Source organism: Haemaphysalis longicornis, unplaced genomic scaffold, assembly GCF_048455015.1.
Source record: "Haemaphysalis longicornis isolate Haplotype H1 unplaced genomic scaffold, Haemaphysalis longicornis Haplotype H1 scaffold_1, whole genome shotgun sequence".
Lineage (NCBI taxonomy): Eukaryota > Metazoa > Arthropoda > Arachnida > Ixodida > Ixodidae > Haemaphysalis > Haemaphysalis longicornis.
In genome coordinates, this window is record NW_027526203.1 from 372,863,711 (window position 1) to 372,889,137 (window position 25,427).

At 45.7% G+C, this 25,427-nt stretch overlaps 1 protein-coding gene across 2 annotated transcripts in view; it reads right to left on the minus strand.

Annotated features, from left to right (window-relative positions):
• Window positions 1–25,427, minus strand: part of C11.1 (maestro heat like repeat family protein c11.1) — a 111,976-nt gene that overhangs the window by 19,162 nt on the left and 67,387 nt on the right. For both annotated transcript variants that reach the window (XM_077686347.1, XM_077686346.1), the window contains 8 exons: window positions 23,671–23,780; window positions 21,267–21,419; window positions 16,605–16,759; window positions 14,878–15,043; window positions 11,718–11,914; window positions 9,708–9,845; window positions 6,354–6,618; window positions 98–286 (listed from right to left, as the gene is read on the minus strand). In XM_077686347.1, the coding sequence (XP_077542473.1) occupies window positions 98–286; window positions 6,354–6,618; window positions 9,708–9,845; window positions 11,718–11,914; window positions 14,878–15,043; window positions 16,605–16,759; window positions 21,267–21,419; window positions 23,671–23,780 (1,373 nt within the window). The remainder of the gene's footprint in view (window positions 1–97; window positions 287–6,353; window positions 6,619–9,707; window positions 9,846–11,717; window positions 11,915–14,877; window positions 15,044–16,604; window positions 16,760–21,266; window positions 21,420–23,670; window positions 23,781–25,427) is intronic.

The window sequence follows — 25,427 nt, forward strand, 5'->3', positions numbered from 1 at the left end:
CATCAGTAACTGACTTCGGATTAGCGAGAGTATATCTCGCCCAATTACCTCCGTGCAAAGATACATGTAGTGCAAAGGAAGGGAAAGAGCAGTGTACCTTCTCAAACATGGGGCGCAGACGGAGTGCCACATTGATGATGAAACTGCCCACTTCGTGCTCGTCTGCATGCGACAGGAGTGTAGCAAGTCCGTTGATTGCCTCCAGCACAACCTTCTGCTCGGTGTCATCTTTGTCGTCCAGGCCACTGATCATGGCTGATAGCACTGTGCCCGAGTAACGATGAACCTGCACATTTATACCACAACAGCCCCCCCACACAGCACACGTTGAGCAGGTGTTGAGAAGGTGTCTTCAGTGTTCACTGCCGTGCCCTCGTTGGAAATAGCCCTGTGCAATGAATGTGTTGATGTGAAGGGGAAAAAAAACACTGTACTCCTCTTGAGAGGAACAACTGTGAGGCAGCCAACGTACACAGTGAGTGGGATGCTGCCATGCTCAAGAAGCAACAGGCACGTTGCACTTGCCAGCCCTGAAGCGTCAGTTGTTTGCGTGATGTGCGAGTAAGAGCAGTGAAGCTTCTGGCTTGTAGTAGCGGCTATGACCCCCTGACTTCCCAAAGGCAGCTCTGGATAAGTCTGGGAATTCATTAGCTAAGCAGACCCCTAACGTAATTGGAGTAATTTTCAGCCACCTGTCACAGAAAATGTGCTTATGCATTTTTTTACTGCCTTATCAACTGAGAAAAGAAGTTAACTGAAACATCAGGGGCGTCTTTCTAAATGTTCAGTCAAATGGCTGGTGCAACGCATTTGTGGCAATGTCAGGAGATATGTTGTGTCAACACAGGGTGCAGCATGACAAGCAGTGCCAATTCGACACAGAAAAATGTGAACTAGATAAGTTAAATGTTTACAGAGATCCCTTCCACTACAAGCAAAGGCAAGGTAAAAGCTTCCTTCTGCAAAGTACTTTTCACAGTTACAGTATGTATAAACACCATGTAAAAAGTAAGACAAAAATTAAGTACTAAAGCAAAATGCTCAAAATTGGTGTCTCAAGTTCCTTACTCTACCGTAATTACCCGATTCTAACGCGCACCTTTTTGCTGGAAAAATAGGCCGATAAATCGCATGCGCGTTAGAATCGGATACGAAATCGAAACTGCCGAAACAGCGGAAATTTCGTCCCACCCATCGCCACCGCCATCTCAAGGTGGCGCCAAAGCCATTAGCAACAATTTTTCGAACGCAAGAAGCATAAGCGCCTAGGCTTTTCTATCGGCGTTCACACAAATCGTCAAATCGTTCCACTTGCGCACTTGATAACAGCAATGGCAGCAGCGGCTCTCACGCGTTCAAAACAAGCGGTCGGCTGAAGCGTGCGCCTCTGGAGAAGCTCGCGGGATGGGCGTGCGAGGCGTGGGCCACGATCCCATCGACCATGGTTGAACGTTCGTTTAGAAGTGTGGCATCGTGAACACTCTTGACGGCACCGAGGACGAGATGTTGTGGCCAGCGGAAAGTGACGAGGAGCGAGATGAGTGAGATTACTTCGGGAAATAAATCGTCCATTTCTCCCGCATTCGTTTGTCTGGGTCAAAAAGTTCCGTGCGTGTTACAATCGGAGGTGCAAGTTGTTTCGTTTTTTTTGCCAGGAAAATTGGGTGCGCGTTAGAATCGGGTAAGTACGGTATCCAGTTCAAAGTTGCACCAAGACCCTATGCTCACGTAACATACTAGTCATGCTGCTATCGTTTTAATATCAACAACAGAAATAAAGCGTACAGTGATGTGACAGACTTCAGATTTTGGGTTTGAGACACTGGAGCCATTCCTAGGCTACGAGGCACGCGTGACAGAGAGCTATTGATGAATTAAGACCACCTAGGAGTCTTTGATGATGTGCTGAAAACTGCACTTGTGTAAACTTTCATATTTTGCCTGTGCCCTATATCAAGCCTCTTTAACAAAGTGAAATGGCATTCATTCCAACGGTAGCTGCAAAAAAGAACGAAAGTAAAAATATCAACCTTACAACCTTTTCAGAAAATAAAGCCCTCAAAATAAGCCTGAAATGTGTAGTTAGCGTGTGCATATTTGAACAGCAAAGACATCAGCCAAGGCATTGCAAGCATCTACTAAAATCTTAAAAGTGCTGCAAATTGTTATCGTCTGCCAATTTATGAGCAGCCAGCACTAGAAGAAAATACAAAATACCAATTGCAGTTTGCAGTAGAGCACAAAAACCGAAGACTCAGAGAGAACGCTGAGCAAGTGGCGAGAAGCTGCAGGATGGGAGCAAACCAATCCCTTCCCAATTTTGCCCATTCTGCCTGGAGTGTAAGGCTTTCCTTTGGGGACAAAAAAAGAGAGAGAATGGAAACAAAAAGTGGGTGAATAAGTGATGGGCACTGGCTTGAAGCTGCTGGCAGAAAAGAAGTAAAGATGCGGCTGCAATGCGCAGGGTGACAAGCGTGCTACAGATGGAAACATGGCCACTGAGTCGCAGGCGGCGCGAAACCACTTACCCCCGCTGTCCGCAGTTCCCCTAATCCATGCTTCCAGGTTAAAATGCCAAAAGCAGAGGAAATAGATGAGCACAAAAATCAATTCAGTTATATAAAAGAAACGTAATGGAGGACATACAGGAAAGCCCCAAAAAATGCCCATTGTGCGCGTGTGTACCTTCATCTGTTAACGTCGCCCAACTGTCGCCACCAAGGTAAACTGAGAAGTGACAATTCACAGACAACCTCGGAGCAGACTCTTAACCATAACTCAGCTGAATATGATATAGAGAACACGTGTGGTAGGCGCCTTTGTGTCTTATACAATTTGGTAACGCAATTCCCCACCGTAGACTGTTTTCGACAAGAAGCTCATTCATACATGTAGCTACATACATGTACATATTAAATATACATGGCTTTAGGAAAAGCTTTTCGCTGTCATAAAAGGCTAAAATATCTGTCCACAAACAAATAATAATAAAAAAGAACTGCACAAAAAAGTCCATTAATACACCTGTAGTCATTAGGTCATCATCTTGCTGCACAATTACCTGAGCCAACAGAAGTGTAGGGCGCAATGATAAATGCTACCACAAGACGGTACTACAATGCACAACATACAAGTGTCATTATGGTACGGACAAGCAACCAAGAGGGAGGATTGAAAAATTGTAACCTTATTCGACACTTAGCAGCAAGGTGTACATAGCACGCGTAATGGTGGCTGCTAGAAATGGCTGCCTCATGGATCCCAGGTGCAGAGCCCAACAACAGCAATGATGGGACAGGTGTGCACCTACTTCACAGTGCAACGCCCCAGAGATGAGGCGCTGTTGACAAAATACATCTAGTCCCCATTTGTAAGGCTCTAGGGGGGGCTAACACGGTGTTTTTATGAGAGACGGGACAGGCGTGCCTGGTCACAATCTTGAACGTTGACGAAAGCTTCCTACATAGCTCTTTGTGCACAGGGGAAAGATTTTCTGAAGTTAGTTTTCGGAAAAAAAAATTTTCCCTTTCTAAAAAAAAATTCCAAAGCTGGCTCAGGTCACAGGTGCGTGCATTGGCACGAAATTCGAAACTTTTACTGTGGTAAAACACAAACTATTGCAGCTACCTCCACATTTTTTTCTGCGGAGACTTTGCATACTTTCAAATGAGTTGACATGCTTATTTCTGATTTTCAGATGAGATATTTTCCAGTAAAAAATTACAAACTTGACACATTCTCAAAAATTCACAATATGTCAGGCCCTTTCTTTGGTTCTGAGCAAGCTAGGGAGTTCAATTTGTTTTTACTATTATTCCTCCATCCTTTTTCATTCTTCATGCCAATTTTAGTTATGAACAAAAAATGGTTCACTATGAAAAATGCGCTGCATTGCAGGTCAGTCATGCATTTTGCTCTAATTTGAAAAACAATATTAAAGGGACCCTGCAACACTCTTTGAGCAGTGCAAGTAAACCTGCGCGATGCTTAGCTTACACTACCAGAAATACCTGAGCCAAATATTACACGTGCACGTGAAGCGGTAAGCGCGCAAATCGCTGTGAAACACGCGGATGAACCAACCGCACTCTCTTCAGTTCTCCTCATTATGCACCCCTGGCATGGCCTAAACGACGTCATTGAGGCCATGGCTGTCTGATCGGCTGTCATTGGGCAACTTCGCGGCTTATTGCTCGCATTTCATGTGACGATACGCTGTCGTCGGCAGTGTGTACGGACCTCTTCTATGCCTGAACCTGTAGGCACAGTTTTGCCGTTTCTTTTGTGTTTTGAGTGCGCACGGAGTTTGAGTGAGCTCACTACTTCCCTTTCAACCAGACCACTCGACAACAAACGTCTATTGCTTCAAAAACTCCCTAACAGCCCGAGTGCGCGCTTGCGAGCAGGCACCCAAGCCTGCTTTTTTTGTGGCACCAGACCAGAAATAGACCCCTCCACGCTGCGGAGAAAAGGAGAAAACTCCCCTGCCTGTGATATAATGGACGCGGAGGAGAATGCCGCGAGCCGCCCCCCTCTCCGGCAGAGAGCACGCAGCTTTCGTCGCTTTGTCCCTTGTTTGTCCGCGGTCGAGTTGAGAGGGAATGATTATGTGCGATTTCTCATCGCGCATAGTTTCAGTGATAGTGCACAGATTTTCATAATTCTTGCGGGAGGAGATTGCTGAGACAATAGACTTAACCCCAAAATACATTCCTAGTAGTCGATAGTAAGTGCTGCAGGGCCCCTTTAAAAAAAAAAGGTCACTTTCAATTATTTTTTCAAACTTTAACAAAGCGAAGCCAATGCTGTAACCTATCACATGCTTTAAAAAAATGTTGCACTATTTTTGTAGTTTTGCAGCTACAAAGCACAAAATAAGACCTTGTAGCTGTATAGCGGTGACACTTTAGAGTGGTTTGTAGCAAACTTCTAACGGCAACCCAAGATGAGAAATGGCCGGTACAAATAAAAAATAATCAGAGTGACATTAAGGTGACCACTCTTTCTTAAAATTATTCGTGAATAAAGTATACAGCCTTTTAACACATAGTAGAATGCTTTCCAAGTGGATTGTTCAAGCTAGCGCACTCACATCTTCTGGATGCATCTCTCAATGCACGGCTCACTGTTTTCATGCGCGTCCTGTGTAGGCCCACTCGCATTAACAGAAATGTAAAGATGGGCTTCAGACCTCTGAGAAGCAACCACTTTGTTTAGGATGTGCACCAGTGACGTCCAGCTTTAGAAGGATCCACAGTTGGGCCAGTTGCTAGTGGTTGTTGAACATTTTGAAGTAACGCAGACTCGACACAGACGCAGGAAGAAGAAAATAGATAACCACAGTGCTTGAATGTTAGTTGGCCAATTTTGGTCGACTAACACTCAAGCATTTTGACCATTATTATTTTGTGGTTTTGTATATTTGAGAAGTTGGCTTACAATAGTGGTTGGCCTCAATTCGACTAGAAGGTTAACATCACCCCGACTAGAAGGTTAACATCCCCATCATAACAACTAAAAGGTTAACATCACCCCGAGGACAATCGGGGCCTCCCTGGAAACCCAAACACTTTTGAAATGCCTGCTGCCTCGTACGGACTGAATACAACGCAACTAGCGAGTCAACTGCATGCCACGAGTGCCGATCACATGATTTACTGATTGTAGTGTTTAACACGCTGACGCAACGCAGGCAATGAGGCGTGCCGTAGTGGAGGGCTCCGGAATAATTTTGACCACCTGGGGATCTTTTACGTGCGCCGAAATCTCGAACACACGGGCGATTTTTGCTTTTCGCCTCCATCAGAAAAGCGGCCGCGGCGGCCGGGAATCAAACCCACGACCTCGTGCTCTCACACATGAACCCTCTGTAGTGCAGAGCACCGAAGTTCAAATGTCCGCCAGGAACCAGTGAAGAAAACAAGATACCTGGTGGAGATAAGCACTACAAGGGCACAAAGAAAAGAAACAGTATGGCACTTCCACTTGGACCACAAGCGAGTGAAGACATCAGTGCAAAATGTAGTCTCGAATACACCTAAATAAAAGTTTTACGTTAATCGGAAGTCAAACTGCAATGTTCTTCCTGACTGTTATAATGAAAAAGCAAGGTTATTATGGAGAAGTCACGGGTGGTTTACAGCATAATTCAAATCAGGCGAGAGCGCATTGCCAATTTCACACACTTAAAACTGACAGAAGTGCAACAATTCTTGGCTTTCATGCCATTTTGGCACTCTGACGCAGAAAAATGGGACTCTGTCAGAATAATGCGATTGGCGCAGCTGCCTCGCCCCTGCAAGAACGGAGCAATGAGTACGCAGGATCACCCCCCCCCCCCCGTTCACACCCACCAGGTGTCCCTCGGCACGCCCGAGGTGGGCGAGGCTGCGCAGGCAGAGTCGGCGCACGGCCAGGCTCGGGTCGGCCAGGGCGCCCAGCAGGTGTCCCATGAGCGGCTCGGCCAGCGGGGGGCTGCCCTCAAAGGGCTGGCTCAGCAGCTCAGCAAACAGCGCCAGCACCGCCAGCCGCTGGGGCTCCGAGGGGCTGCTGCCCAGACGGCTCTGCAGGCCCGACACCACGCCGGCCACCTGCCATGGGCACTGCTGGCACAGTAGGCTGCACATCCAGGAAAGGGGGCCCCACCCCACCTCTGAAGTCGCTCACTCGCTCCTCTGACAAACACGCACTCGCAAGTGTGCTCTAAAGGGACGTCAAAGACAACTTGGCCTCTACAGGTGGAGTACGGTGCTGTGAATGCAAATACCGTGGCAACAACAGTTGCTTATCAATGCAGAAAAGGCCAAAAGCGAAAAAACAGGTATCGCTGCCCCACACGCTTTACCCAACTACAATTTGTGCGAGGTGATAAATTGGGAATGGTGAAAGGAGATTGGCGGAGCTTGTCTAAGTAGTTTCTGAAACACATTAAAGTGGGGACGTGTATATATAAAACAAACATGCAAGGAAACTCCTGCTGAGCACACATTTCAAAGAGGCACGAACTTTAGCTCTTAAAGGGGCACGAACACAAACATTTTGCATCTTTTTTTTTTTTTGCGATAAGTAGCTAATGACCTATTTACCATGTGTGGAAACCTCATTTACTTCAGTGCGCGACGGTTGTTTAATTAGAGACATGTCACAGTTTCAGTTTCAGCGGGTGCCGTGAAAGGATGGATTTTGTATAAACAAAGCTGTCCACATGACTGTCGGACGGATATCACAGAGCAGAGCTGCCATAGCATTGGCGATTCCGCATTGGTGGGAGTTTCTGCTAATGCCCCTACATACTGATCTCGTCAGCCGCTTAATTAAAAAGCAACTGTGGACATGATGCAGGCTCTGCGAGTGCAAACTGATGTTGCTGCTAGAGAACAACGCGCGACGCTCGAGGCAGTGGGTGGGGGGACGCGCGCTGTGAGCAGCCGGACGCTTACAGGTCCGCCTACAGATGTTAGGCTTACTACTGTGATGGATTTTTGGTTGCCGCTCTCATAAGCGGTGCAGATGACGATTTTTAATGCAATTTGCCATCACATCATTGCCTCCTTCCTTGTATCTCCAGCTTTGCTTGCGCCACAGTTCCATTTTGTGCAGCGGTAATAAACCATCACTCGAGCTACCTGCGTCACCACCCGCACAGCGACCGTGCTGGTGGTATACGTGGCTCCCTCAGTGCGCTTGTTGTGTGCCTGGCGCGTTTTCGCGTCCAGTGTAATAAAAAGCCATAAAAATAGAGTGCCTGGAATAGCTGTACAACTTAAGTCGTGGCCAGCTGCCCGATGAGCCAACAAAATCCCGCCACCAACGATCGCATCGTTTGTAGCTCGAGAGCAAAAGCTCCGACCTCCGATCAGAGCCGTGAGCTGGCGAGAAACGTCGGCAGTGCGGAAGTGGCCAACACAAACTCGTGACGTGTTTGGATGTTGTTTATTTACTCCCAATCCAAGTAGATGCCGATCTCGTAAGGACCCCAGCTGTCTGCTCGGTTGTGTTACGTACACTTTAAAAATTGATTTTAAATATGTGCTAGGCTGCATTTGCCGCTGATATTTTGCAGATGATGTACGTGTGTTCACACCAATCTATCTCCGAAGTTATCTTGCCTTCAAACTTTTGTGTCAGTACTCCTTTGAAGGGGCATGAAGACAAAATGCAAGATTGGTTCATTCAAAAGAGTGCTTTGTCCCAATAAAAATACCGTATAAACCGGTATATAGGTCGAATTTTTTTCAAAAAAAAAATCCGCACAAGTCACCCCTCGTCTTATATAGAGGTCATTGGCAGAATGTAAATTGTTGTCTGGCAACGATGTGCAAGCGTAGTCCGTCGCCATCACCCTTTGTGTCGGACTGCTCTCTCGCACTATCAGGCCTTTATTTGCTTTTCACTTTTTTCTAGCTTTTCGTCTTTTACTCGTCTTGTGTGTGTGTGTGTGCGTGCATTTCTGTACGTGTCTGCTTCGAGATGAGTGGCGGAAGTCGACGCCAGTTCACCGCTGCGTTTAAGCTGAAGGCGATTGAGTCGCCGAGCAGAATGGGAATATGGCAGCGCAACGCCAGTCTGGCGTTTCAGAGAAAAGTGTGCGGTACTGGCGGAGCCAGAAAGCGAAGCTGTGCGCGTGCAACCCCCAGAACAGATCGTTCCGGGGACATCAAGCGGTGCACCCCGAGTTGGAGAACTAAGTGGCGGATTTCGTTCAGGAACTTCGCTCACGATCGCTGCTGGTTACAGCGGAGGCCATCCGCGGACGGCCTCCGCCAACTGTACAAAGTGTGGATGGCCGGCAACAACGAAAATACATCTACGGGCCGGGTGCGAAGAGCATCCCTCGCGACCGTGTCAAGCTGGGTGTCTTCCTCTTGGCAGTCGCTGCCCGACGACATGGTTGCACGGGCGTTTAGTAAGCGCTCCATCAGCAACGTGCTCGACGGCACTGAAGATGACAGTGAGAAGCAGTGATCCTCGGACGACTCTGACAACTTGGACGAGTGACTTCGGCAGGCATAGTGGGTGGCAGTGACGGACGGGCGTTGAAAATAAATATAGACATTGTGTGTGCGCTTCTCTATTGAATTATTTTTTCTGTCAACTTTTCCCACCTGAAGGTAGGGGGTCGCTATATACCGGATCCACCTATATTCCGGTTTATACGGTAATATGTACTAATTTTATCGCAAACTTCAAACAAGCAATTGAGATATTAAAGAAAACATATAAGGCAGTGGCGACTCCTCGGCTACTTTCCGGTGATTTTCCTTACAAGACTGCAGGACGCAATTGGCGTCTTAGATTTTCTAGTAAGGAATTTTTTTAAGAGGGGGAGGCGCAAGCCCATTTATAGCCCTGCCATGGTAGGAAGCAAGTTTTGTATGTATGCATGGGTTTTGTGGCGCAAGGGCAACAAAGGCCAAAGAGTGCCAACACAATGATTTAGTCATTTTGTGTGGTGTTTTCAGCAAAATATTATGACGGGTTAGGGGAAGCAGGCTTGAACATGTGTAATCCATAAAACTTTGCTCTTCCATTGGGTACCTGGAGAGGCTGCCAATTTATGCCCTTCACACACGCTATATAAACACAAGGTGCCACACTTAGGACATGCCATTGGCAACAGCACGACAGGCAATGCCTATTGCATGCTGTCAGCACTCAAGGAAATGGCTTTAGTGAAAATTATGTGGAAAATTGTGCAGCTGACCTACCTGGCCAACACAGTAACTGAATCGGGAAAAACTTCCTCTTGCTCCATGCTGTCCCAGTGGCCGTCCTTAGCCATGCTGGCCACGATTTCCTCCTGACCTGCCCGGCTCAGGAAGGCCTCAAAAGCCTGAAGTGCACAACTGGAAAAGCAGGACAGGGAAGAAGGCACATGATGTGTGGTCCATTTGCTGTTCAGCGTGGAAAACCAGCATGGAAACATCAAAAGAAAATTTAACGAGTTATTTACTTTTGAAAAATGTGAAAAGTCGGTGGAGTCACCACACATGTATGCATTTGTCTCCTGGAAAGCGTGGCCCTTATTTTTATTTAGCAGAAACCAGCAAACCAAACAGTACATATTATTATTCCCTGCTGCGAAAGGCAAAAGATGGCTGCTCACTTGTCTGCCAAATGATAATACATTGTACACAGGTCCCAATGGCAACAAGAACTCGCAAGCCATTTTGAGAAAACAAAAATAGAAAAAAAAAACCTTCAGACTATTAAACTATTCCTTTAAAAAAATGAAGAAACACAATCTAACAGTTTTTATGGCTGAATAGCACATGTGAGCCAAAGTACCGCATAACACGCACACACATGCACACACACGCAAAGAGAGTTCTTCAAGGTAGGGGGGATTAACCCTTTCTGACGCTATGTACACAACTGTGTACATTTCAATCCTGCGTTTTTTTGTAAAAAGAAATACCGAAACTGAACGTTTCCGCTAGTTTAGCATAATTTTGTATCCTTCGTCTAACAATGAAGATTTCAGGGCCTTCTGGCGGCTAGTAAAATTACTACGACCGTAAGCACACGTAAGGGCGACGCATGCGACGGCTTCAGCAGCTGAGCTTTTTAAACTCTCTCTCCTCGTTTTCTCAAGACTTGCGGCCCTAAACAATATCAAGACAATGCATATCACACAAATATATACGTACCGTATTTATTAGAATCTAAGCCGATAGTTTTTTTGAAATACTGATATATCAAACTCCAGGGTTGGCTTGGATTCGAGGGTTTTGAAACACGCGCCAACTTCCAAGTGAAATTGAGGGAAGTGGCGCGCAGCTAGCGCCACCCAGAAAAGAAAGTATTGTAGCCATTACTAAACGCGCCAGTAGCCACTTAAGGGGCCATAGCTGGGGGCGATGCCACCATTTTGAACTGTGCGGATAGTGGCCTGCGTGCGGTGTGGCGTTTGGTTTTGACAGCGCAATGGCACCAAACAAGCGGTGCCATTATAGTGCCGCTTTTAAAAGAAAAGTTGTTTTAGCCGCGGAGTTGTCGTCAAACGTTCAAGCCAGGCGAGACTTCGGCGTGGATGAAAAAAATGTCCGTCGTTAGAGGATGCAACGGGAGAGGATATTTGCGTGCGCCGCAACAAGGATGGCATTCAGAGGCTAGCAGCGATGATGACTCAGAATGAGCACCGCATCTTCATGTTCAATAAGCCTGTTTTCTTTTTGTGAACGCTGACCTCGCCTTTTTGTTCGGCCTACATTCGAGGTAAGTTTTTTTTTTTTTCGTGGCTTTGGACTTTCGGGGGTCGGCTTAGAATCGGGGCCGGCCTAGATTCGAATAAATACGGTATGTGGAAATATTCAGTGCTACTTGACGCTCCTGACCTCTGTGATACTATGTACATAATTCTGTACATGGCTGTAAAAAAAAAACTAAGATTGTGTTGGGGTAAGTAACCTGCCAATTCATCTTATTTGGTGAGATACTCAGCATAGAAACAACAAAAAATTTGTAGAGGGAAATAGTGAGCAGCACCTGAAAGGGTTAAATTTAGCTCTAGTCTGGAACAACTGGAGTTAAACAACTGGAACAACTGCCAGCTTTCTGTCATGCCTATACATGCTATTGCATTTACAGCTGCAGCTTCCCTGAGATTGCCAAAAAAGTAGGCCACTGCTTCAAACAAAGGGGGAGCAGGAAAGACCAGGCCCACCAGAACACTATAAGCAGTGCCTCGGGAGAGAGGAGAGAAAGAGATTACACACCGCAGTGGAAGCAGTTTGGTGCTGGCTCCGGGGCCCTGCTTGCTGTTGGCGCTGCTTGTCGCACCGACGCTCACCACGGTGACACCGATGTAGTTGGCTGCAGCCAGCAGGAGGGCAGCGAAAACCTTGCCGAATGCCTCTTTGGCACAGGATTCCATTTCGGCCACCTTGAACATCTCCTGCAGGGCACATATCGCCTGCAAGGAACAGGGTGCGACACATTAGCCACCATGACAGTGCACAAATATTTGCATACCACACTGCTAACCTTCCAGGTATGTTACAAACCAGACGGTAACACCTTAAACATGAACCTAACGAATTTCTTACATACAACTAAATAGGGGTCCCGCATTAGTGTCAACACCACTTGCACGAGGCTGTCTGTGCATTCTAAGGAATTAACACCTTTCTGCTGATGCCTATTCAAATCGATACTACGTATACTATTGATGCTTTCAAGTTCAAATTTTGATTTTTTCCCTTTCGAATTTGGTGCATGTTGAGTGCGCTCTAAGAATTGGCGCCAACTACCGGGTAGTAAAGACACTGACATCCTCTTTGGGTCGTTTTTTTTTTTTCTGTGCGTCGTGATTTTTTGAAGCCATGCCGGTGTCATGTGACGGGTGCAAAGCAGTTCCTTGATGCCTATGTTTCGAGGAACTGCTTTGCACAGTGGCACGAAACTCACTAGTGCTAACATTTTTTTTTGTAAGTTAAGAAATTTTTACAGTAGGCATTTGATATTTCCAGGCATTTTGCACTGATAGTATACGTACAAAATGCATATCTTAAATTTTTAGTGTTCTTTCTGTGTGGAGCAACACCGACAATTTTTCTTATTTTCTAGTTTGTCAAAAAACTTTTCTGTACAGCCTTTTTTCTTTTTTTTTTTTCAAATAAAAATTTGTTTTTGCAAATTTGGAAAACTGCAAAACTGCAAAGAAAATTTACTCTTCTACAATTTGATACTATACACTTATATGTTGCATATTTTTTGCATCTGGGAAAAAATTGTTTGCTAGACTACCCAAAATCACTGCTTTTCCTGTGGGCAGGAAAAGGGGTAACCACATGCAGCGATTTTGGTGAGCAATGTGAGAAACGTAACCCAATGGGCACAGTAAACAGGTAGTGTTGGTGACAGCAACAAGCGAAAAAATTGATACACTGCTGCTGGGGGGCCTCCGTCACTGGGCCTCCTCGATTTACCAGTCCTGGATGGTCCGCGGGCAGTCCGAGGACTTCCCCCGGACCGGAAGCCCCATAGGAATACATGGGAAAAACGAGCGCCGGATCGCGTCTTGGGCAGTCCGCGGACGATCCGGGACTGATAATCGAGGAGGCCCACTGTCACTCGTTTGTGGGCTGCTTCTGGCTAACCAGACGCGAGCGGCGGCAAGGGCTCATTACTATCGCTGTCATTTACCCCCGGGTGACAGTGCACTAATTTTTTTGCTCGTCGCTGTCACCCACACTGCTTGTTTACTGTGCTTATTGAGTTACGTTTTTTGCCCCGCTCACCAAAATCTCTGCATGTGGTTGCAAAATCGCTGCATGGAAAGACCACAGATTTGCGTTAGATTTGTAATTGACTTGGTTTGTAATGTTTTAAAGCATACGAAACATTTGTAACATTTCATATGCGTACGATGAAAGGTGATATTGTAAAAGTCAATTTTTCCAATGCCTTTTCTCTGTCCTTTAGTGCTGTTGTTGCAGCTGCAGAGCAGACTGGAGAGATAACACTTTCAACAATGTTAAAAGAGCTATTGCATTGTCTCAGTGAGTAACAGGTTGCACTACTGAGCTCAAGGTGGCAGGCTCGGTTTCCGGCGAAAAACGAAACTCTCAGTGTGTAGAGATTTTGGCGCATGTTGAATATCCCAGTGTTCTAAATTGACCCTTTACCTATCACGATTAGGCCAGGTGTAGCTTCCCTGCACAACACCGAAATATTGGAAGAAAAAAAAAAAAATATGAGAAGTGATGGCAAGAAAACTATACAGTATATAGCGACTACAGAAAGCATCCAGCTTCTTATTTTTGTATCAGCATAGCAATATGCAAAGACTTCTCTACATTTTGTTTCCGTTTAGCTTCGGACTTTACATGCAAGACAAAGAAAGAATGATGGAAGAAACAATGCATTTATGAAGTCATGTGGCTTGCTTTCTTTTTGCAACAGGTAAATTTTGCTACAATCTTCACTATGCTGCCTCTTTTTGACTACGTGAAGAGAGGAGTGGTAAAGGTGAATACGGTACTACAGTTATAACTGGTTACAAACCACGATCACTCAAGAGGAAGCAGGACCCTAAAAGAAAGAAATCAGACGGTTGACGAAAAGAGAGAGAGAGAGAGAGAGAGAGAGAGAGAGAGAGAGAGAGAGAGAGAGAGAGAGAGAGAGAGAGAGAGAGAGAGAGAGAGAGAGAGAGAGAGAGAGAGAGAGAGAGAGAGAGAGAGAGAGAGAGAGAGAGAGAGAGAGAAGAAAACTACCCTACAAAGAAGCATGAATTTTCTCTTAGCTGTGAAGCCAGTCTCTATGTTACCTTGAAAAGAGGAAGAATTATGTGACAGTTTTTACAAAATGACAGCTAGCATCCCAAGATTTAGCTTACCCCGATCCTTAAAAAATAACAATAAAAAAACAAAATACTCATGTTTTGTGGCATGATTTAATATGTTTAGAACAAACGGTGAAGCCTAGTCAACATCTAATAATTCCGCGCCACTAAATTAGGCAGGAGTGGTCAAGGCTACAAAAATAAAGGAAAACAATGAAAATTGTTTGCTCCAATATCTAAAAAGCCTTTTTTTTTTTTTTTTTTCAGAGTGCACTTGCTATAGAAGCAGTCTTGGTCATTGAAACAATCTAAAAACAGCAGCATGCACATCCCAACCAGCATGGCAATGTATCCCAAAAACTTGGAAACATCATGTCCTTATTTTTGTTTTCCTAAATAAACAGACCATTTCTCACAGGGATGTGTATGTCACCCAGCTATGATTTTAATTATCTCCCCCTGCCCCTATTATTTTGCAAACCCAGCTTACTGATTACACATGATGATCCTCGAGAGTGTGAACGTAAACAGAAGGAGCGCCCCTGTGGAAGACAGGTGGCCTCAGTGGAACTGCCAGCTTGCAGGGCACTCACCGCCAGCACCTCCCTGACAGCCACTCGGATGGTGCCTCTCTGGCTTTTAGGGTCTGGCTGGAGCTCGGTGGCCCCCTGGTTGTCCAGCATCTCTAGCAGGTGGTTCACTATGCTCGCACCCATGCTGGCATCCTTGGCCAGTGCTGACCAGCACTCACACACCTGCCTGGAAACGAGGCAGTTTGCATTGCAGAAAAGTAACACACACACACAAAAAAACTAGAGTAGCTACTGCATGCAAAAGGGGAAAGAGAAGGAAATTAGCTGTAATGAATAATGCCCTGCAGCCAGCCTACAACAAAAAAGAGGCTACTTTTTAGAAGGTCATGTCATGACAATGGGACACAGCTAAAAAATAGTACCATATACAAATGGAGCATGCTAGCGGTAGTGAAAGCCTAATGCGGCAGTATCCATCAGCGATGAATGAAGCCAAAACAGGTAGTATGTTGCTGCGTGTGTGCATGTGGCAGGCCTATGGAGCGAGGCCTCATCAGGTAAGAGAAATTCTCCACACATTTCACACCCCTAGTTGCAGCTCTCTTGGTTGTGTGCTATTGAGGGGTCACTAAAAGTGTTACGTTCTTCCTTGGCTTTGCTTGCAACACGACTGCTCAAAGCTCCTAATTTTTTTTTCTTGTCAATTTTTCCAGTGTTTCCTTCCTCCATGCCTGTGGCTCTTCAGTCTTCTACTTAACCGCGCAAAATGAGTAAGGTCTCGGAGGAAAGGGCAAACACAATGGTGGGGCACTGCAAAGGTATGAAAGCACTAGCGGCAACTTGCCATACCAGCGCGGCGTCACCCAATAGCGACATCGCGCCGCGGGCGAAGGCCATACCAGCATACCACCAGCTTGCCGTGGCGGCGGTCACGTGGTTACCCCATCCTGCGCACGCGCTCTCGAGCGAGATCTACCCCACCCCCTCTCTTTCGAGCAGGTGTTAAAAGAACCACACCGACATTCATTATTGCTGAGGCCGAGCATGATTGCGGCAGCAGTGATGAAAAAGTGGGGACAGGTTGGTGCGAACCATCACCAGTGCATCATCATAAGCGCCACCGCTTATTGGCCTTTGTGCTCTGCTGCACGGCAGAAATGGGGTTTGGATGCATTGGCTCTGCGGCAAGCAAAACACACCGCCCCTGGTAAAGGGCACGCAGCGCAGCACAACTAGTGTGTATTTTAAGAGCTCTACAATCACCGTGGAATGACATGGAAAAAAGTGAGACAGCAGCCTAAGTAACGGATGACAAAAGCAACAACTGAGGCAGCAATGTTTTCTTGCTTGTGTCTAAAAATTACTTTAAAAAAATGTAAAAAAGTATAGTTATATAAAACTATACTTTTGTATTAATTAAAAATCTTAAATACTCCTTTAACTAGGATATTATGGCTTCCACACAGCCACAGGCGACTTCTGAGCTTACCTGCAAGCCATGCAACCAAGTAAGAACGAGATGAGGCGCTTCCAACCATTATTATGATGCCCCGCTTGTTTCAGTGCGGATCACCTAGACACTAGCGCCAGGTTTCCCTCTAGCAAATTTTCGTACTAAACTCCATGGTGTGGCCCACGAGCAAGGCGCGTCGTGTGCAGACAGACACAAGATCATCTGCAATGCGGTGATGCTACGCCAAGATGGCAACCGCACGGGCCATGCCAAGCAAACAGCCCTACAATGTGCTCGATACGAGGTGTAGGCTTGATGTCCAAGAGTGACGTACTTGTCGTAAGGCAGTTCGTATGCCAGAAGAGAGTTCACCACGAGGCTCGAGTGGTGCCGTGCCAGCGTTCGCACCACTTCCAGACCCTCGCACTTCGTTTCGGGACAGTGCACCTGGGAGAGCTGCTGGTGCAAGCTCTTCGTCAAGCAGCCCACCTGCAGGGCCCCAAGAGTACGCGTGAATAAAAAAATGCTTCTGTGGTCTTTAGAAAAGAACACAAAACCCGCCAATGGAAGATTTAGGGTGATGCTTCACGACGTGCACATCCTTGCCTGGTACCACGATCTGAGTAACTGAGGATACTGTCGTCCCCCACCAGCTTGCCTTGGTGTCAGCTAATAGTAATACAAACTGCAGCAAAACCTCACTCAGCTGTAGCCCTGTGTGGCACAAAATTTTACTTTTTTACTGGTGTAAAAAATGTATGTGAGTGCTCAAACCAAACATACACTCTTGAGCATAGCACGAGTGCTTGCATGAAAAATTCCACTAAACTGTAAAAGGTTACCCTTTAAAGAACAAATTCTAATGTGAGCTTACACACTCTTATGCACAACAAACCACTTGAAGTCTATGCAAAAACAGCAGTGCTCCACTACTGCACCGCCACATGTGTAATGTGACAGCAGCAGCAAAAACCCTGGTGACAAGGCAAAAGGAGAACTGCTGCTTCCTAGCTCCTTGGTTAATGATTTGGCCAAATGTAATGTCTCCTGAAACATATATTACAGTTACCTAATGCCTTATGTAATGCCTCTGGGCATCTGAAGTTTCAATAAATGAAATGAAAATAACTAGTATGTTGTGATCGCTCGACATGATTGAGCCATGATATGCTACGACATGCTGCTTATTTCATCAGATAAAGTTAATTTAATTGGCTTAGCAAGTACATCGGCCAGGCAAGGCAAACATAACTGTGGCTCTCGCCCTGTGTAACTGAAAATATAGGCCGAAATACTTTTCCAGAAAAAATGTGTATACCGTATTTACACGATTGTAAGTTGACTCGAATGTAGGTCGACCTCCCAAAAATGCATCTCTTTCAAAAAAAAAAAGCGAGCACAGAAAGCAGCTTGTTTGAACGCTGCTGTGAACAAGTGCTGAGAGAGTTCTTCGGGCCCGGGGCACTCATGACAGACGGGACGATTCAGCACAACACAGAAGTGACACAAGCACGCAGCAACATAGCCGCCTAGAAAATCATATCACAAAGAGAAGCTCTTCCGTCAACTACCAATACTCCCCGTACGGTAGCTCTTCCATCAATGATTGGTGCTCCCACAAGAACCGTACGCTCGTGGTGCGCGCAGTAGATGTTAAAAAAAGAAAAGCTTTTGTATAAGCACGCAAAATAACCATGCATTGTGGGTTGAGCGGGAAACTTTATTCCCAATAATGAGAGCACATTCACTGCGAGATGACAACCATCGAAGCTACCGGCAGAGGTCACTGCCGTGCGATATCAAAACAAACAACATGGCGGCTGACAGAAGCGGCCGCTCGGGATTTCCTTTCATGCGTAAGTACGTTACTCGCATTCAAGAAGCGTTTTGTTCGTCTCTAATAAACAAAATGATTACCAAATCCCTTGAATCAATGCCTGCCGCTGCATAGGCACAATCATATCAAGTTCAGTACACTTCCGAATGCGCTAGTGGAAGGTTATCCGCTCTAGCTACGGTGGATAAAGGGCACAGATCAGGGACGCCAACTTTCTAAGTCGGCATCACCTTTATTGATGCCAGAATGTATGCAATGGTGAACGCTACACTTCGACAGTACCGTACTTACCCGATTCTAACGCACACCTTTTTTCCGGAAAAATAGGCCGAAAAATCGCATGCGTGTTAGAATCGGATACGAAAGCAAAACTGGCGAAACAGCTGAAATTTTGTTCCACCCATCGCCATCACCATCTCAAGATGGCGCCAAAGCTTTCAGCAACAATTTTTCGAATCTAGGCGCCTAGGCTTTTCTATCGGCGTTCACACAAATCCATAAATTATTCCACTAGCGCGCTTGATAACAGCAATAGCAGCAGCGGCAACGAAGGTGCGCCGCTTCCACGGCTTACAAGCGGCTCCCACGCGTTCACAACGAGCGGTTGGCGTAAGCGTACGCCTCTGGAGAAGCTCGTGGGATGGGCGTGCGAGGCGTGGGCCACGACCCCATCGAACATGGTTGAACGTTCGTTCAGAAGTGTGGCATCGCGAACGCGCTTGACGGCACCGATGACGAGATGTTGCGGTCAGCGGAAGGCGACAAGGAGCTCTCGGAGAGCGACGAGTAGTGAGATGAGTGAGATTACTTTGGGGAATAAATCGCCCGTTTCTCTCGCATTCGTTTTTCTTGCTCACAAAGTTCCTTGCGCGTTACAATCGGAGGTGCAAGTTTTTTCGGTTTCTTGCCTGAAAAATCGGGTGCACATTAGAATCGGGTAATTACCATAGAAAATAGGGTGTTACACTTTCCTCAGCTCGTAGCACCCCTGATTTCTCATATCTCTTGCTGTTACAAGCGGCACAAAGTTCGATTTCGATTCTAATTCGACTCCCCAACATTGGATTGTCAAACGTGAAAAAAAGGGTCGACCTACAATCGTGTAAATACGGTAAATGTAAATCCTCACCTTATACACCAGCCATCAGCAAAATGTACGTTGCGGCCTGGCAACAAGGAGAGTGCGAGCACATACTACTTCTATGTGAGCATCTTACACTATACTGCTATCAAGCTCATCAGAATGAAAATTGCTATAGAGAGTCCGATATAACGAATGAAATTGAACATTTGGTTGGTTGTGCTGGCAACCATGGCAGTTGTGCTGTTTACAGCGAAACCAGAAGCACCAAATCCAGAGCAGTATCGGTTATAACGAATGAATATTGCCTCTCCAAAAGCAGTTTTCAAGTGCAATAACACTACAAAACAGTGCAACACCCTTGGAAGCACACTGCAAGAGTTTACTTGCGAGCCAATAGGCCAATGATGATGATAATTGTGAGATCTGCCAATGATGCCTGTCTTGCTTAAATAACAGCTTGTGACTGCACTCTACCAGACAAAAAAAAAAAAAAATCATGCGTAAATGCCGTTTAGTACTGCAGTTTGCCGTGGAATGTAGGAAATTTGCATATAACCCCCCTTCCCAAATAATTGATAACTGTCAAGAGCAAAACTACCTAGGGTGCAGGGTAATAGGGGAACTTCATCCCAAGCACAGCTCTCCAGCAATGTGAACTATGCTGTAATGCATGCATCGTCACAGTTGCCATTGAATTCTCTTCCCCACTTATGCAAGCCCACTTTTAATGTAAAGAGCAATCTAAGTACAGTTTCGCTCTTCAGTCAGGGACACTGAATTATCGTGTTTTTTTTTTTTAATGCGGGCGAGCTCACTAATCAAGGTGAGATGCCACCATGTGGAAGTGAGAGCATTGCAGGGGATCAGATAACAGGCGCTGCCCCTGGCATAACTGAGAGGAAGCTTCTTACAATATAGCAGTTACCTATAAGCAGTCAGCATGACAGAGGCATATCGCTGTACAGCAATATATGGTTGTATTTTCTTTACAACTAAAAGATGGGGCTAATGCACTCTTTCCATGAGAGTGCATGAGAGTTCCACAAGAGTTCCACGAGCTGTGGTACACATGTGCATTATGACTAAATGCGACATAATTGTGCGGTACTCCTTTTTCTTTTTATGAAGGCAGGAAGGGTGCATTATGGGGTCAATTTTGCAGAGGATATGCAAAGATATTTTTTTTTCTTAATTGTTGGCACAATATGGAGGGGGGTGTTATATGCAGGGGAGTGTTTTACATGCAAAAATACAGCATACATACATTTTATTGTAGTGCAGGCCTTGAAATGCTATGGCACTGTGCATGTTAAGTGCCTGGTAAGTGTAAGGGCCACCCTATTGTTTTATTTCCAGCAATTTAGGAGCACACTCTATACTAAACATAGGATATAATGAATTCGCATTCTCAATGTGATTTTGTTTATAACAACATTCTACTGTAACTTCACGGATGTCACGCGGTGCTCCAAAGTTACGAAATGAAGCTGCAGACTGTTGGTGGAGGTTTGCATACAAGCACTGCAGATATCTGCAGGAAGGCTATTGACCCTGCACAAGAGGAGGGACTGTCTAATAAAACAAAAACGTGTTAGTGGTGCATTTTTCTGCCAAATAGTTTTTGCCAATCTTTTGCTCACCTCAAAGTAAAAAGCTAACCTATATACTGGTTTATAAGACACTCGAAACGTCCAGTGTAAGCTTTAAGAACACACAGAATATTCTGCTCCATTAAGTAACAGTCACAGAATAGGGAGTTTCTTCGAACGACCCCGCAAACCATTAAACACAACATGGGAATTCAATACATAAAGTGCTATATAACTGGATAACTGGATAAGGCAAACAGATGTAGAACTATGTACTTCAAGTAGGCTAGTGATACCATGATGATACAGAATGCTTGGTGGCAAAATTTAATTCTGAAGACTGCAACATAAGAAGCCTCTGGGAAAAACATGCTTAGGTCTGCTTGAAGCAGCAGCCATAAACGAGCTAGTGCAAATAGCCCAATGCAACTCCACCAACTGCTACTGATCCGCCTCAGCCCAGCCCCCTCCGTGGACAGTACCTACTTCTGCCCGCAGCTCGGCACCCCGCAGCTGCAGCATGCCAGACAGCACCCGGGCAGCCCCACAGGCACTGCTCGTCACAGGGTCCTTGAGGCCCAGGAGAAGCGTGTCGGCCAGCGACAGCAGCAGGATGGGCGGCATCTTCTGGGCCAGAGTCTGCAGCCAGAGAAAAAGGGGAAAGGGGGGTCATCGCTCATAGCCAGCTGTGTGAACAGGGGTCACTGGCGAGACCATAACTGGCTTCATCTAAAAGTGATATGATCATGTGACAGACGCACATTACATTCTTTGTTTCCTTCGGCACCGACAGACAAATGCACAACACACAGTGCGACCATGGCAGTGGCACACGCTGTGCCAGGAGCGTGCAGCCAGCGAGTAGGCGCTCTGCTCCCCCCTTCCCTTCAACGGGCTTGCTGCCACTGTGATGAGTCTACATGAGAGCGAAGACAGCACAGTTAGCTAGGAAAAGAACAAGGGGGGTGGGGGCAACCTTTTATAGAATGCTCAGATAGCAATTGCATTCAGTTTATAATCAGCTTATTTGCTGATGTGCTCGAAAGGTATGAGCCATTGGATTTTTCTGTTTACAGACAACACCGATAAGTTCGCGTAAAATTGTCTCAACTACATACAGTCGAACACGGATATATCGAACACGGGTATATCGAATTATTGTCTATATCGAACTCATAAATTATCCCCTTGAAAATTCTGTGTAAAAGTATAGGAATTCGTACGTTTATATCGAACCGTATTTTTCCCGACATTGGGTATATCGAACGCCGCGCGAGCTGGAATGTCCTCTTCGGCGGTCGCTGCTCCCCCGATTGAGGTTGAGGAGGATGTGGAGGAATGCGCGGGCATGGCGAAGACTGGCTCACGGAACTAATCCCCCCTACCGGAACGAATTTGCGCTTTCCCAGTCGGGCCCCGCTACCGGCCGCCGTAACGTTAGCGGACGGAGCCCGGTATGCTAAATCTCTCTAGGCACACAAGCCCGAACGCTCGGAAAATGTGACAGCGCGAAGTAGGGATACCCCGACTGCGCACGTCCTTTTTTTTGCGGCTGCGTACGTTCCCTGGCTTGCCGAAAAATAGCTTTTTTTTCTCTCTCTCTGGGTCTGTCTTCCCCCGATGTCGTCTCGGGAAAGGGAAGAGGGAACGAAGGCGCTGGCGGCCTCCTCCTTCTTTTGCATTATGCTGCTGTTGCTGCTGTTTGGCGAGTTGTCCCGCACCTTTCGGAGATCACTGTTTCTCTCGGAGATGACCATCGCGAGCGCTTTGTTGGAGTCCGTTCAGAGAGCCTTGGAATTGTTACCTTCAAAGTTCTTGCGGTACGTGCGCGCTGTTCTTCTTGTGCGTGCGTGTTGTGCATGGTGTGCGAAGGCGCGGCGTACTGCTGGAATTTTCTACTTGTGCAGCCTTGAGAAGATCGAGACCAGCGTCTTTAATTTCATTTCCAGGACGAAGAAGCAGGCCAAGATCAGCTATTTTTTTTCACGGAAATAAAGCGTCCTGTTGCGTCGTGAGTGCGGAATTAGTTGTCAATCTTGAATGCGACGATCGGTAAGGGATCGTCCGCCATAGGTGAGGTCTCAGAGCCAATATTTTTTATATCGAATTTTTCATATATCGAACTATTTCGCGATCCCTTGGAGTTCGATATATCCGTGTTCGACTGTACTACTATTATTTTTTTTAAATCAAAGCCATTATAAAATCATTATTCACATGCCTGCCGCAAACACTCTTAAGTCTTTCCAATGCACATACTGGTGCAAAACCCTGGGGGCATCTGTCAAGGACTGCTGTGGTTCCTTAAAAAAAAACAGACTTATTGTGCACTATATAACACTATCAGCGAACAGCAATACGCCTGCTCTGAACACGTTAACACATAGTCCCGATAGGTTGTCTCGCTTCTCTGCAATTGTGAGATTCATCATCCCAGTGAAAAGTTAAATTCCATTGTACTACCAGCAGAAGCAACTTCCATGCACTCCTTGGAAGATTTGTTTTTAAGAATTTGGATATGACATAACACCAACAGTAGATCAAAGGGGAGCTAGGTCTCATCCAAGTCACATGCACAGGAGCCACCAGTTTGTTCCGCTGATGAGTACGATTTTCATAATCTGTTATTCTTCTGTCAGTTTGGTCAAGTTAGTCTCAAAAAAGAGAGGAGTTAAAAGAAAGTAAACCAAGATATATGAAGTGCTGAAAACAGTTGTGGCTAGTAAATAGAGAACACAGCAATGTTAACCATACCGAGGCACTCCATCATCTACACAGAAACTTCCATCTTGAAAGAAACTACTATACCAGCATTGCTTCCGAGAAATTTTGTAACTGACTAAGCTATGGAAAATCCTTTAGACCTCTACGATTGCTACAGTAAAGGTACCTTGGCCAGCCCTTGTGAGATGAGGCGAAGAGACTCCGCATCTGATTTTTGAATTATTGACTGGAGATCCTCAATGCTGTGCAAATCTGTATCCTCCCTTGACGACAAGCCTGCAAAATACACACAAAGTTGAGAAACGCACATTAGTTAATCGCAACTAATGCAAAAGATGATTCAGGCTACTAACTATCCCAGCATTAGTGAAGACTCAAAGTGTCAGTGTACTAGGTATTGATTGCCACAAAAAATTTGAAAGCGTCAAAAATGTAAAAAAAAAAAAAAAAAAAACTATTAATCACCTTTTAAACAATTCAGCACCTCAAAGTGAGTACTTCAAGCTTATCTTGGCTTCACCCATGAAAACAAAAGTGCAAACGCATTCTGTTGCCTAATTGAACTTAAAAAAAAATGCGTGCCAATCCACCCTGTGAAGGGGGTTGGAAAGCGAAGCTGTAAACGCCACCTACAATGATTACCCATGCGACGTCACTTGAATTCACACACGTGGCTCTACAAAGGGTGAAGCCAGAGACAAGTGAACAAGTGAAATGCGTTAAATCAATGCATTATTCATGAATGGTGGTTGGTTGAGTTGTATTTGTGGAGCACATGAGTGGAACCTCTTTTTTTAATAAAATTAAAGGAAGCTCAAACCCGGTGTTATCTTGATAAAATTCTGCTTGTTTATTACGACTTATGATGGTTCTGTCAGGAGGGGCAGAGCGCAGACGGACGATGCTGCCGCATTATCTCTCAGGAGTATCTCCTGTTTTTCTCAACAATGCTTAGAGCAAATAAAGTTCTGCCTTTGCCAGACTGCTCTGCTTGAAATCTCGTTCTCAGAACCATTCCCAGAACTGGTCTAGAACAATTCCTTTGATTCATTCCATTCCAGGTTCAGTCCCAACATGGTGTAAAAAATACAGGTTCAGCACTGGTTTTCAGTTCAGTTTCAGTTCTGGTTTGACACCCCGTGTGGTGGTGGTTTGCTCCATATCTCTATTCGCATCGTCAATGAATTCAGCCATTTTTTTTTTTCCTTCTTGCCTTGATGGCTTTCACAAATAAACAAAAATAAACTAATATATTCACTTACTGAATTTACTCGCGTAATGAACCGACTTTTTTTTCAGAAAATTTGGCATAAATTTGGGGGGAGGGTTTATTATGCGGGAAAAAGCTGCAACAGATTATAAAAGTTGAAATTCCAGACAATAACGATGATAAGAAAGTACTGTCAAAACCATATCTTTCCAGTAAAACACGTAGGTAATTATGAAACCAAATTTCTCTTTGATCCACAACATGCTACTGGCCCCCTACTCGCCATCGTACCCCTATTGCCATCGGAGCTGTCCTCCTCACTGAAGTTGCTTGCGACTTCGTTGTCAGCTCACAGCGCATCGTCTTCTGTGCCGTTAAGGCACTCCAAAACTTCTTTTGCCACACTGGGAAGCTTCCCTTCTTTTGGCCCACAAAACACGCGCCGATCTTTGTTCATCGCCCAAGCCTTGTTTTCTCTAGTAGCGCACATGCACTGGGTCAACACTGAAGTGCTGCCCAGCCGCACGGTTTCCGTATGCTTAAACGTATGCTCCACCACCTTCGGTTGGCTGTGCACCTCATGTACTGGCCCATGGAGTGTAATGGCTAAGTCACAGAACACATGGAGGAAAGAAAAGCTTGGGAGGCCCTGACGTCACTTCTGCTGAAGCCGGAACATCATTTTTTAAGGCCGCCATTTTTTTACTTGTATT